We start from the raw sequence: 15,481 nt of genomic DNA, 5'->3' as shown, positions 1-15,481 counted from the left end.
TACCCCACATCTGACAGAGAACTGATCTCTGAAAAATATTGTTTAAAGCTTCCACTGTGATTATTCTTTTTTTTCAACATTTATTTATATATTTATTTATTCTGTGTGTGCATATGTGGGAATACTTGTGGAAATTAGATAAGAACTTATGGGAGTTGTAGCTCTTCTTCTACCATGTGGGATTTTAGGGATTTAACTTGAGTTCTCTGGTTTGAGAGAAAGCTCCTTTACCTGCTGAGCCCTCTCACTGGCCTCCATTGTGCTTCTTGAAACCCACATTACATACAAGTAATGACACTGAATTGCTGAAATTTAAATGAAATTTATATTCTTAGAAACTTTACAAGCAATAAAAGGTAATTTTATAGTTTAATTATATATTTTAGCAAGGACTTAAGGTGTTCTGTTGTTATAGTATGACTGTAGGCAGATGAGTAAAAGCTGTCTGTAGGTTTAAAATCACTTATAAAATGATGCTGATAAAGAATATGGAAGGGGTCAGAAAGAAGGAAAGAACTTTTAAATGTAATATTGTGGGCATGGCACAGCCAATGCAGTCATCATGATCCCAAGAAAATAATCACACAAGAAAATGGCCAATATTCAAAGATCAGAGAGTAGTTATGTACTGCTACATCTCCTTGCTGATCTGTGAGCTACTGATGATTCTGGGACAGTGCAAGGCATTTTTTTTTTCAGTTGAGACTCACTGATGGGATCATAGTGTCCCAGGGATAGTTGTAAACAATGGACACACAGATGGCTATGGGTCATTTCAGTGGATCCCAAAGCAAAACAAAAATACATAAATGTAGAAAGGGACTCGTGTGTTTGGGGGCATGGGGAAGGGGATAACAAGTGTGGGAGGGACATAAGAGGTCAGGGATTGTATCAGATGTAATCACCTTATTATAGATATTGTCAAAGAACATATTTAATAAAAAATATGGTGACAAAATTGTTGAGGGTTAAATCTATAAATACACTTAAGACAATTTCTCCTGAAAAAGATACCAGAACCTACACATATATGTACACATCAAAGTCTGTGGCCAGACAAGAGCCATGCTTACCTGCAATGATATGATTTCTGGAAAACATAATACAGGTGTTTGTCTGGCTTTGCTAGATAATTTATGTTATGACAACCTCTTTAACTTATTATAATATACATACAGGCTGATTTTAACCATTAACTCATGAAATATTGATATGATATTCAAGAAGATATGACTTTCATATCTGTTTAGAAATAGATCTCAAGCTATTATAAACAGGTATACATACAGTTTATCTTGTAAATGACACACTACACTAAACGGCATATAACATATGAATTACTATGTATACCATATTATCAAGAGCTTGTAATATTTACCTAACTTGCCTTGGCAGTTATATTATTCAACTATATATTATAAAATCATGATCATGCAAATAATTTGTGATCTGAGGAAAAGTACATTCAAATATTATAAACAGCTTGTCCTTTAAGTTAAGCAATAAAGTATAGGAAATTTGTGAATTCATATGAATAGTTAAGACTTGAAAACTGACAGAGATTACATCAATATAATACAACTAGCATTATGATTCATTTGTTTAGCATTTTGATTTCTAAGTCGATGCATCTTCACAGAAATCTTCAAAACCCTTCTGTTACAAAGATAGAATTAGGATTGATATTTAATGTCATATTTTAAAAGATAGTAATATTGATAAATAATTAAAAGATGATTTTGTTAGTAAGTAATTAAAGTGACTTGTACAATTTGGGGAACACAAATAATGTGTAGTAATATGTCATCCTTATTTTTGCAACATTATTGTCATCTTCCAGTCTTCAATATATACAGGTATATTATGCAGAGCTATTACTCATTCTAAGTGGTAAAAGTATAAGTATTATAATTTTGAATTTATTTTTCTAATGGTTATTTTCATAACCATATACTAACTACAACTTACAGATTCCAGAAACAAGTCATTATACAATTCAATTTCCACTAAAAATGTGGATAGAATGGTATGCATACAATTAATTTGCTGATTACATAACATGTCCAAAAATTATTCCAGACCTCACAGGTGATTTATCAGCTTCTTTATGGCATTCTTAATATCTCTATTTCTCAGTGTATAGATGGCTGGATTCAGGAGAGGTGTGATGACTGAGTAAAACACAGCAAGAAACTTGTCGACCCAGGTGATGTTGACTGGCCACAGATAGATGAAAATGACTGGCCCAAAGAACAGCACAACCACTATGATGTGGGATGTACAGGTAGAGAGTGCCTTTGATGAGCCGTCTTTAGAGTGAAGCTGAACAGTTAACAGAATGTAAGTGTAAGATACCAGCAAGAGAATGAAACAAGTTGTTGCTAAAACACCACTGTCAGCATTTATCATGATTCCCAGGGTATCAGTATCTGTGCAGGCTAATTTCATCACCAAAGGAATATCACAGAAAAAACTGTCTACCACTCTAGGTCCACAGAAAGGTAGTTCCAAAATTAGGATCAGTTGACTAATGGCATGTATAAATCCAATGATCCATGATATCAAAACAAGCCAGATGCACTTCTGTCCATTCATGATGCTGGTGTAGTGGAGTGGCCTGCAGATGGCCACATATCGGTCATAGGCCATTGTTACAAGAAGTACCATCTCACCCCCTCCAAAGAAATGCACACAGAGGATCTGGCTCATGCACCCCTCGAAGGAAATGGTTTTATTATCTTTTACGAGGTCTGTGATCAGTTTGGGAGTAGTAACTGAAGAAAGGCAGAAGTCAATAAATGAGAGGTTAGCTAACAGAAAGTACATGGGAGAATGGAGATGATGATCACTGATGATTAATATCACAACAAAGAGGTTACCTACCACACTCATCAGGTAGAGGGTGGCAAATGGCAGCAGGAGGAAGATCTGTATTTTTTTTGAACTACAAAGTCCCTGAAAAATAAACTCAGACACCACAGACTGGTTTGCTTCTTCCATTTAGTACACTGTGCTCCAATGGGTTGAGAGAGACAGAGCCTAACTACGAATTCCTGAAATAGAAGCAATAACTTAATGTTCAGAGTCAAGTAAGAAGAAAAGTATACAAATTATATCTTAGCATTGTATTGAGTCAAATTTAAAACAACTTCCTTGCATTTGTATTTTCCTTCTAATTGGGTATTTTTCCTGAATTAGGCAAAATTACGCATCTGAGACATAATATGTATAGGTATGTAAATGAGTAAATTGTTTAAAAATATCAGAACCAAATATTCTGCTTACATTCAAGCTTTAAATCTACCTTTTGGGCATGGAATCCGAGGTAATTTTTTCAATTAATATCTGAGACATATTTGCAGCCTCTTTATTTTACTGTCATAATTCTAGAATGAAAATTAGTTGACATATTTTAAACATAAACACAAAATTACCCGGCAGAAATCTATTTTTGACTATGTCTGAACAGAGAGAATTGAATCCAGTCTACTAAAATGTGTGAGAAAAATGGTTCATCAAATAAGTTGAGAATCCACATGCTAAAGACAAGTAGCATTATACATATATTATTAGATATATTATAGCATTATATCTTTCCTTGAACTTGGGACTTATCCATGGGAGTGTATCTCTGAACAATCATGTATCACTATGCCTGAAGGATCTTACCTATTGTCATATACTTACAGCCTTTCAACTCTAAATGCTGAAATTTCATATAATAGTTTGAATAATTTATTCATGAAAGCTGCATTCCCTACCTCTGTACCTTTCTGGTTCATTTCTTCTTTTTTTCCTTCCTTGAATCTCTCCCTTTATTTATTTCTCATGAGTTTTCTTTCTTAATCTTAATATCTGTACTTTTTCATACTATTTTTAGGTTTGTAATTGGAAGACTAAAATGTCAACAAATTAGAAGATGTTTTGTAATTTCCTTGTTAAGTACTTGAAACATTATATGTTAGTAATAATAATGTTTATTGATTTCCTGTGTCAATTAGCACTATAAAGTAGTAAAACTGTAGTGCATAATGAGGTTTCTCTAATTCTGAATTACCAATATCACTTCTAGATCATGAAATAAATGACAAGAATTTTGATTTTGAGAAATCTAAGAAAAATAATGACATTTGTAAAACAAGGCACTTTGCTGTTTAAATACAAGTACAAGTAAGTAAAAGTGACCAATTTAAGTAGTCAAAATAGTCAGGATTACATAAAGTTCATTTTATTGTGTTCAAAATTTAGCTTACTTAACTGAATATCAATGGCATTTTCACACATTTTTTTTTAAATTTGGTGAATTCTTAGTGAGTTATGATTATTGTAATATGTGTCACTGTCCTCTCTCTCTAATTTCTAGTAACTACTTTCCCAATGTATTGTCTGTATCTTGAGGAAATAGGAGATCTAAAAATCAAAAGATAGCCAGATAACATTAGAGTAAGTTCAGTGGCCTGTGAGTAAAATGCTTTTCTGTGTTGAGAGACTTGGAAGTTTTTAGTTATTCTAAAAGATCATTAGATGTGAGCATATAAAACTGCTCTATGTTTCTAAAGGTATCAAGGACTCGTTGGAAGGGAAAACTACAATATTTTTGTCAAGCACAACAATTAAAAAATACAAATGCAAGACTCACTATAAACTCATGAAGGATTTAAAAATATGTGATACTAAAACAAAGAAGCAAATCTTAAATGAGTATTGTGACAAAAATTGAAAGCACAGCATTTGGCTTGTGGCACCTATGCTACAACAGTCACCTTATAAAACAGATCTTCCCTTTAGCATGATGTTTCCTCCAATTTCCCCTGGAATCTTACATTGTTGCTTCTGCTATGACCAGTGTTGCTGAGATGTTTCACCTCTGGCTTATATACACTGAGAAAAATCATGTCTGCCTTGGAAAGTTTCCCATTCTGCACATTAAATAGGATCATGTAGTGAGAAAGCATTTTGCTTTCATAGTCTTTGGGGATCCCTAGACTTTCATTTCTCTTGAATTGGATACAAGAGCTCAATAATAAAGAAAAAGTATTTCTTCAATATTACAAATATTTTGTAAATATGAGTTAATATTCTATATGTGTTATGACAGCTCACAAGCTAAAAGATGAAGCCCATGGGACAGTGAGATGCCATAGTTGTTAAGTCACTTTGTGCCAAGCCTGATGACCTGAGTTAATCTTTGGGATCCACAGGGTGGAGGGATAGAACCCACTCACTCAGCTGTCTTCTCATCTCCAGGCATGTGCTGTTTCATGGGTATAAGTACACATGTAGACATGGCTACATTCATGATACATACACCCACATGAATAAATATAATAAAAAGAGAGGAAACATGTCTGTAGTTTTACAATTCACATGTCCATTTAGACAATTATCTTCACACCTGTAAATACCAACAAAGACAGTTTTTCTTTCTCACTCTTGATACTTTACGATCAACCCTACAGTCTAATTTTAGATTGTGCAATTTGCCTTCATTTTCAAATTTATTTCATTATATATACTTAAGGTGAACACTGTTATGTTTTCACAGACACATATAAAGTGAAATTGCATATTAGTACTTTATAATGAAACTGTGTGTGCTAAAATTATTTAAAATCTCCTTTCAACTTTTCATCACATAACTCTACTTCATTAAATATAGTTTTCATTTCATACATTTTAAAACTGATTTATTTTCAAATCTGCATGCACTTTTCTAGAGAAACATTATTATATATGAAAAGTAGCTTGTTTTGGTTTTGTTTTTGTTTTTCAAGACAAGGTTTCTTTGTGTAGTTTTGGTGCCTGTCCTGGATCTCGCTCTGTAGACAAGCCTGGCCTTGAACTCATAGAGATCTGCCTGGCTCTGCCTCCCAAGTGCTGGGATTAAAGGCATGTGCCACCACTGCCCTGCTGAAAAGTAGTTTTATAAACAAAGTAATTATAGACCCCAAATGTGCTATTAATATTTCTTATAATAAATCTCTTATTATACGTGTTTCCTCAAAGCATATTTATTAACTACACTCTGTTATATATTTGTTATACTTGTAATAACCTCCAAACCCTTACGTATAATCCTCCATGTTCTTCTTCAATTCTATGACTTCTTTTTTTCATTACTTGTTAGTGCGTGCATATGTATTTTTATACATATATACATTTCTATATATATTTATAATCCCAAATATAATTTGCTCAGTCCATACAATGCTACTTGTATGTATGTTTTTCTGACTTTTGGTCACTGGACAACTAATTGGTATTCCCTTCTCTGGGAGGAGGTTAAAAGTCTCTCACTCCCAACTTTACTCAGTTGCATATATACATATATATATATATATATGGTGTGTGTGTGTAGGGTTGAGGGCTCATATGCTTTTCCCTATCCACTTTGGCCTCTATTATTGTAGTCTTTGTTCAGCTTTTCTTTTGGGCAGTCATGGTGGAAAGACTTTAAAGCTGTGGATTTTGATATTACACAATCTCATAGCAAAGTTCATGATTCCCTGGCTCTCACAATATTATGCACCCTCTTTTGTAATGTTCTCTGAGCCTTAGATGTGGGAGTGCTTTGTAAGGTATCCATTGGGACTGGGCTCTTGTTTTTTATGTGATGTGCTTGGCACTGCCCATGTAGCATGACTGATGAGCAGTAGGAGGTGTCCCCACTCTTTACAAAAGCAGCATGAAAGCTGTGAGAATCAAAGCCGAAGACACTCTTTTGTCTATGCCTTAATGCTCTCTTTTTTTTTAATTAGTTTTTAACAAATTCTTCTAAGGTTTGAAATCGATTTTTCACTACCTTCTGTAGGGTCTGAACCTCCTGAACAGTAAATGATTCCGGCGACTTCATTAGCTCAATCAGTTTCTTGTTCTCATCGTTCATTTGCAATTCTAAAGATTTTGTTTTATCCGTCAGTGTTACTTTGTCATCCTTAGAAATTATCTGTCTGGCATATACACTGCCTTCCAAAAGTGATGTTCTATCTGACAATTTCTCATAACCAATTTCCATGGAATGGAGTTTTCCTGACAGCTTATCACTATTCCATCCCAAGGGATGGATTTTTCCAGCCGATTTCTCATCATCACTTCGCAAAGACTGTATAATTTCAATTAGTTTCTCATTTTTGGCACTGTTACCAAACCATTTTTTGAAGGATATGATATGAATGGCCAGACTAATAGTGACTGTGGCTAAAAATATGTACGTCCCAGGTAGGTCACATATCTCTTCTAAAATTCCACCCATAGAAGAAATGAGAAAGTTTTTAACTTCCTGCATAATATTATCTACCATTGCTGTAGCTGAAGTTTACAAACTGTAAAAAAAAAATTTAGTTAATTTATTTATCAGTTTAAAGTATGAAGTTGTCAAGCAATTTACCTCAGATAAGATCTTGGAGAGATTGTCCTACGTGTAAGATTCTTAATTAACCAGGCAGGTATGGATGGCTGGTTCCTGTGATGTAATGACGATGTTTGGCCAGCAGGTGTCAAAGATGTAGCACCAAAGCAGGTCCTGGGACTCTAGGTCGACTCAGGCTTGTGCTACGCAGTTGCCCAACCTGTAAGCTTAAACAGGGTTGAGAGCAGCCACACAGAACACACACACACACACACACACACACACACACACACACACACACACACACACACACACACACACACACCTTTCTCTCTAACTCAGTGCTCTGTCCGCTGAATGTGCGCACTTTTGGCCATGGCTACAAGCACCGCCGCTGCATCTGGGGGAACAAGAAAAGTCACGTGAAAATGATTGGTGTGGAGGGGACCACTGGACCGCTTGGTTGGGCCATGGGTTGCAGAACACAGGCTGGAGGCAGCCACGTGCAGCTAACCACTGGCCTCCTTGGGCTGGGATTCAAACTGGGAGTGTGACTGTGATCCGCTCCTGTGTTTAGCTGGACCGCCAGTTCAATGTATCAAGCGCACAAGCTTCCCAGGGCTGTGGGGGTGGGGAGGGGTACACAGCTGCAGCTGAGGAATGCAGGTGGGGCGGGACAGTCACATAGCCAAGGTATGTGTCTAGTGGAGCAAGAATTTCGGGCCTCTGTGGGTGGGGGCGTGGAGCTGCCGCTTTCAGGCTGGAGTTATTAGCCTATGTGGACAAGGGGCCACTTAAAAGACCACTGGGGCTGTGTGGATGGCACATCCACACGTTGGGGCACCAGATAACGTGAGTAATACACTGATGCCTGGGAAGAAGACTTATTAAGGAATGAAACGGGGATCATACACTCATGAATACAAAACGAAGTGATGCCTTTGCCTTTCCCTCTGTCAGGGAAAGATAGGGAAAACTCCAGACTAGTTTGCCAAATCCCGTGTTAGGAAGCCGTCCATGTGCAAGAGAGCTCATGATCCCCTCTCTCTTCCCTTTCAAAAGGTCATGTAGGCAGCACCGCCTTGCCTCTATACAGCCAGCTAGCCCAAGGTCATGAATGCAGTGAATACCCACTACACACTTGTACATTAATTCTTTAGAATTATTAACCACAAATTACTGAAAATTTACAAACTGTTCTATTCTGCAATTTCTTCCAATCTTCTACTTAGGATCACATTTATACCAATGTTATGTTTATCCAACTTTTAAAAACTGAATCTTAGGGAGAGCATGTATTATTCTTTTTATATGTGTTTTTGTGTGTGTCAGTGTATGTGCTTGTGTCTGTATTTTTTGTCGTGTATTTGTATGTGTCTCTCTGTGTGTGTGTGTGTGTTTTGTGATGACCTGTAGTTGAATAAATAGCAAAGTTAATACTGAATCATCCAGAATAAGTTTAGTCGTTTCAATATGAAAAATAACATTTTTCTGCATATTGAGAGTCAGTAACTATATTAAGAGACTTAGGAAAATCTAATAACACCATAAGAATGGCATACAGCTCTGATTTTTTAACTGAATAATAAGGGCTTTGAGCTACTTGTTTTTCTTCACTTTTAAGCTGTGTTTCCTAATTTATTTGCATTAGTACAGAATGTAGGGGCTCAAAAAATTGATATCCCTTTTACTATACGAGAGAGAATCCAATTAGTTCTTTTTATAAACTGAAGTCTCCTAATTTTGAGATATTTGTTGTTAATCTCCCCCAAAAATTTATTGCAAGCTCTTTGCCAGTGCTCATTTTCTACCCATAATAAGGCAATTTTAGTAATAATATAGGGTACTACAATTTCTGCTGGGTATATTCTTGTTAACTGATGAAGTAATTTTTTCTTTCAGAATCAATTCAGAAAACTTTGCTACACAGATCTTTAATTTTTTACTCTGCTTCTGTGCTAAAAAAATAACCATTCTAAGATATTATCTTTTCTCTGCATAAGAGTTCCTATGGGAGAATGAGTAGAAAGCAAAATAACTAAAATACAGTCAAGCTTTGGATCCAAGCAATCCATATGTAATTTCCTTTTTACTAGAGCCAATTCTTTCTCAGTCTCAGCTGATAGTTTTCTTGGACTATTTGATGGTCAGAACCTAGGACAACCTAGATGCCCGTCAACCAAATGGATAAAGAAAATGTGGTACATTTATGCAATGGGAGTATTATGTAGCTGTTAAAAACAATGGCATCAGGAAATTTGAAGGCAAATGGATGGAACTAGAAAATCATCCTGAGTGAGGTAACCCATACCCAGAAAGACAAATGTGCTTTGAACTCATTTATAATTGGATATTAACTGTAAAGAAAAGGATAACCATGTGACAATTCACAGATTCAGAGAGGCTAGGTAACAAGGCAGGGGATGCATGGATCTCCCAGAAAAGGGGAAATAGAAGAGATATCCTGGGTAGATTGTGGGCAGATGGGGACAAGAACTTAAGGGATCTGTTTGAGGAGAGGGATGAGGGGAGAGTACTTGAAAGAGACAACTAGATGGGGAGATTTTTCAGGGACAGGTAGAAAGCTGATGCAAGGGAAACTCCCATGAATCTACAAGGGTGACCTCAGCAAACACTCCTAGCAATAGTGGATACATAGCCCAAACTTGGCATCTCCTGTGATCAGATTGATGATTATCCTGATTGTCATCAGAGAACCTTCATCCAGTAACTGATGGAAACAGATATAGAGACCTACAGCTAAACATAAGGCCAAGCTCAGGGAATTCTGCTGAAGAGAGGGATAAAGGATCATAGGAGCCAGAGGGGTCAAGGACATTACAAGCAAACCCACAGAAACAACTAACCTGATTCATAGGAATTCACAGAGTCTGAACCAACAACCAGGGTGCCTACTTGGGACCTACCTAAGCCCTTTACAGATATGTGACAGTTGTGTAGCTTGTTCTATTTATTGGACTCCTAACAGTGGGAGCAGCGGCTGTCCCTAATGCTTTTGATGGTGCTTGGGAACCTATTCCTCATACTGGATTGCCTTGCCCAGCCTAAATACAAGGAGGGAGTGGTGCTTAGTCTTACCACAACTTGATATGCCATGCTTTGTTGATACACAAGGGAAGCCTATTTATTCCTTTATGCTCAGAAACAGAGTAGATTCAGGGGGCTTGGAGGGGAGATTGAGGAAGGAAATTGGAGAAGAGGAGGGAAGTGAATCTGTGGTTGTAAAATAAACATATAAACAAAAACAAACAAATAAAAATAGAAAAAAAGAGTTTGTAATTGTTCTTTCTCTATTTGTATTTTCTGTGGTTGCACTTTCTGTAAGCCTATCATATATCATCTATAGAGTCTCCTCTTTGTGTTTCTTTCAGGAGCAATTTGTAATTACAAGCAAGACAAAATTCTCTTTGCTTCATCAGACATTTGTTCTAAGGTATCTACCTCTGAATCAGCCAGTAAGACATCATTATATAATGATAAATTGTATAATGAGGAAACTGTTTATGATATTTCTAATGGCTGAGGTACAAAATATTGACACAAGGTTGGTCTGTTTAACATTCCTTGTGGAAGAATTTTCTACTAATGCCTTTTAACAGGTTAAATATTATTAATGTAGGTATTATAAATTCAATTTTTTCTCCTGTTCTTGCAAAGGTATAGTATAAAAGCATACTTTTAAATCAGTCACTATAATAGACCATTCCTTAGGTAATAAAGAAGGCAAGAGAATTCCAGTCTGTAAGTGCATTGGCTGAATCATCTTATTTATGGCACTAAAATCTGTTAACGTTCTTCATTTTCCAGATTTCTTTTGAATAAAAATAAAAGAGAATTCCAAAAACTGTTTTTTTCTGTTCTTCAATATGTTGAGATTTAGCTGTTCCTGTGCCAGCTGTTCTGTGTCCATACTTTTCTGATGTCAAGGACCATTGTTCCACCCACACAGGTTTGTCAGTTACCCATTTAAAAGGTAGGGTGGTTACTTCTGCTTATATACAACCTTAAAGCAAAAATTCACCAAAGTCTGGGATCCAGAATTTATTAAGGGATGAAATGGAAATAACATACTCATGAATACAGAATAAAGTGGTGCAGCTGTCTCTTTGTCCACCAGGGAAGGATGGGAAAGTTCTGGACCAGGTCACTGAGCCATAGCATCAGGAAACCTTTCATGTCCAAGAGACCATGCAATCTTCCTCCTCAATTCTTATCCCATCACATACCAAAAGAAAACCACACACATAGGGCTATTCACCCAATACCATTGGCTAAATGGACCAAGTCCCCACAACACAATCTGAATGATCTGTCACTGTTCTTGATAATATATTTTAATATTTTTCTCAGAAGCATTCTTTATTTTATGGTTTGTTTCTGAGATTGGAGGAATGTAAATCTGTGTTTTCCATTGCTGGAACAAATAATGTCCCCATAAATTCATGGCTATATTAGCAACATATGTCTTTAATTTTCCTGTTTGTCCTACAGGCCCTATATACCAGATCCATCTTGAGCTTTGTTTTACTTGAAAAGTTCCAATCCTTAGAAGCTGAATGTTTGTCACCTGAAAAGGCCAATCTGATGCCAAGATGTTGGTGAAAGTATTGTTACATCTACTCCAGTGTCTATTAAACCTTCAATTTCAATGCTATTTATTTGTATTTTTATCTTTGGTCTCTTATCATTTACAGCAGTTTGCAAAAATACTTGTTTTCTGTTCTCTTCTTAATATTTTGTTTTATCTACTGAAGCTGTTCTGTCTTTGATTACATCTAGAGCAGGTTTTTTGTTGTTTTTTTGTTTCTGTTTTTTTTTTTTAAATAACAGGCACTGAACCTTTTAATTGCTCTGTGGATGAGTTTCTCCAATACTGACAGGGAATTATTGAATCAAATTTGATATTGTGGTATGTGGGAGGCACTTTAGTGTATTTCTTGACAGCAAAGTGTTACCTTGCCTGCTCCTTGTTGATCGGCATCCATTAATCCAATATGGGATTGTTCCACTCCTTCTGCATACTTCAAAAGGCTAGGCATTTCTGTTTTGATTATCTCTAGAAAAAAAAAAACTTGTTTCTAGGAACTCTTTGCCTATAATCCCTTTTCAAATGACCCTGCTTAACACAGTTAAAATATTTGACATTTATTTTCGTTAAAAATTTTAGAAATTACTTTTTCTATCAGAGTAGAATCATACATGTGAGATACAATGTCAGTCATATTTCTAATCTATTCACCTATTGGTGCTGATCTTGCCTTTAAAGGTCTAGTCACCCTTTTGTATTCTGAATTAGCATTTTCAAAAGCCAAAGATTTGATTAATATTTGTCTGACTTTTGAATCTGATGCTATTCTATTTACAGCTGAAGTCAAATTTGCAAAAAAAATCAACTTCTTTTGGGCTTTGTACAATTTTACTAAATAAATCAGACTACTTTTCTGATTCTTCAACCTTGTCCCAAACAATTAAGGCTGCTAAATGACATTGCTCTATGGTATGATCATCAAATTAAAGCTGCCTTTGTGACTCAGCATATTGACCTTCACCTAGGACTGGTCTTGGGAAATATTAATACCTGTAGCCCTATTTCATTTTCCTATGGCCCTAGATTCCTCTTTCTACCATGTTCACTATTGTAACCGAGGACCAGCTTCCAATATTGCTATTGCCAAATCTTTCAAGTCTTGGAGGATAATTCTATCTTGAGTTGCTCATGGATTTAACATCTGCTTCACACAGGGTGAGTGCATACCATATGAAATGAATGCTTTCTTAAATACCCTCTAATTTAATATTTCTATAGGATTACATTTAAATTCTTGATAGCCTTGGGGGTGCCTATCATCTTCTGGTAGTTCATGTATAATAACTGGACAAACTAAGGTTGGTTTTATAACAACCCTGGGCCATCCCTCTTCAGTTTTGTCATGCAGTGGTGCAGTAGGCTCTTGTCTAAATTCCTATGTTAGTGTCTGAATATTTTGCTTTGCCCTGGAGGAGGTGGGAATGGGGGGTGGGCTGGGGAAAGGGGAGGGTGGAGAGAGGGGGGAGAACAAGGAATCCATGGCTGATATGTAGAACTTAATTGTATTGTAAAATAAAATAAAGAAAAAAATATGAGTTACCTGACTGATAGTAATTATAATTGATGTTATGTCAATCTCAGTGAAGTCATTTATCTTTGCATTATCTACTTCTATTTTTAAGCTGTTTAAAGTACCATTATACAGTCTCCTAACACTCAGTATTATGATATTTCTCATCTTTAATGTGGGAAAGATTTTTTCCTTTTAGTGTAACTCTCTACTGAGGACTTCCCAAGTTTCTTACCAAATTCGTTGTCTTCTCAGTTTGTCCACAGCTGGCATGATTTCTCTGTCCATATTGTTTTGTCATTTGTTGGAGTATCAAATACTGTTTTTATCTAATTCTTAATAATTTGACTATATCAATAAGGACTCAGGAGCAAGATGCTGGAGTAAAAACCTGCTAGCTCAGAGAAGCAGAGAAGGTACCTGGCTGATATCCCATAAGGAGAGCTTTCTCTAATGCTGTCTCAAACAAAACTCCTCAAACTGAATGTCCCTCCCTTATACTTCCTGTGCACCTCTATCTTTCCTCATGACTTCCTCTTATTCTCTATGTTTTGTTTCCTGTCAACTGATTGATTGATCTGTCTACTGACCTATGGCTGACCTTATTTAATCCTGTTTACAATATTCAAGAAGAAAGCTCTTGGATTAAATGTGTGTGCTAGGGCTAAGCCATACCACAATTAGAACCAGGTTTTTCCAGTAAATAATGCAAACTTGATGTTCAGAGTGTGATCAGATATCCTGCAATACGTGTTTGTGTGTCTATCTTTATGTATGTGTGTTTGTATATGTGTCTCTATGTGTTTGTGTGTGTGTGTGTGTTTGTATGTGTATATTTCTACTAAATTTAGGAAAAGACAAACTTGTCCATCTCTGTACCTATTTAATATATATAGTACTTGAAGGCTTAGCTAGAACAATAAGACAACCGAAAGAGGTCAAAGGAGTTAAACATGAAGGGATAAAGTCAAAGTATCTTTATTTGTAGATAATGTGATGATACATATAAACAAATCTAAAAATTCTACCATGAAACTCCTACATCTGGTAAACACTTTTACCAAAGTAGCAGGATACAAAATTAATACAAATCCCAAACCAAACCAAAACAAAAAAACATGTAGTCTTCCTACATACAAATGACAAATGGCCTGAGAAAGAAATCATGGAAAGAATACCTTTCACAATAGCCTCAAAAATATCTTGAACTAATTCTAACCAAGCAAGTGAAAGACTTGTATGATAAAGATTTAAGATACTAAAGAAAGAAATTGAAGAAAATCTCAGAAAGTGGAAAGATTTCCTATGCTGCCAGAGGTTTCAACATTCCCTACCTCAATTTTTATTACAGTGTTATAACAATTAAAACAGCATAGTGTTGGCACAAAAAATGGACATGTTGATCAATGGAATCAAATTTAAGAACTAGACATAAATCCATACACCTAGACTGTTGTGGGATGGTCTGTATGTCAAGTGTGTTGCTGATTGGTCAGTAAATAAATCACTGATTGGCCATTGGCTAGGCAGGAAGTATAGGCGGGACAAGGAGAAGAATTCTGGGAAGTGGAAGGCAGAGAGAGGAGACACTGCCAGCCGCCACCATGACAAGCCACATGGGAAGATCCCGGTAAGCCACGAGCCATGTGGCAAGGTATAGATTAATGGAAATGGATTAATTTAAGATATAAGAACAGTTAGCAAGAAGCCTGCCATGGCCATACAGTTTGTAATTAATATAAGTCTCTGTGTTTACTTGATCGAGTCTGAGTGGCTGTGGGACTGGCGGGTGAGAGAGATTTGCCTTGACCGTGGGCCAGGCAGGAAAACTCTAGCAACAAATGGCGCCCAACGTGGGGCAAGAGTTTCCACCTAAAACCTGAATAAAAAGATTCTAAAATGGAGCTAAAAACAGCTCCTAGTTGTCTCTTTCAAGCTAGCGGCAGCCTGCATGTTTGAGCTACTATGGCGGGTTCCTGGCGTGCATGCTCGACCTGCAGTATGGCGGGAATGA

The 15,481-nt window shown here is 36.3% G+C and overlaps 1 protein-coding gene across 1 annotated transcript; it reads right to left on the bottom strand.

Annotated features, from left to right (window-relative positions):
* Positions 1 to 2,082: 2,082 nt before the first annotated feature.
* Positions 2,083 to 3,000, bottom strand: LOC131908444 (olfactory receptor 4K3-like). The gene has a single exon (XM_059259487.1). It carries the CDS (start codon positions 2,998 to 3,000, stop codon positions 2,083 to 2,085), a length of 918 nt encoding a protein of 305 aa, XP_059115470.1.
* Positions 3,001 to 15,481: the final 12,481 nt, after the last annotated feature.

Source organism: Peromyscus eremicus, chromosome 4 (genome assembly GCF_949786415.1).
Source record: "Peromyscus eremicus chromosome 4, PerEre_H2_v1, whole genome shotgun sequence".
NCBI lineage: Eukaryota > Metazoa > Chordata > Mammalia > Rodentia > Cricetidae > Peromyscus > Peromyscus eremicus.
This window is presented reverse-complemented; position numbering and strand designations above follow the sequence as displayed.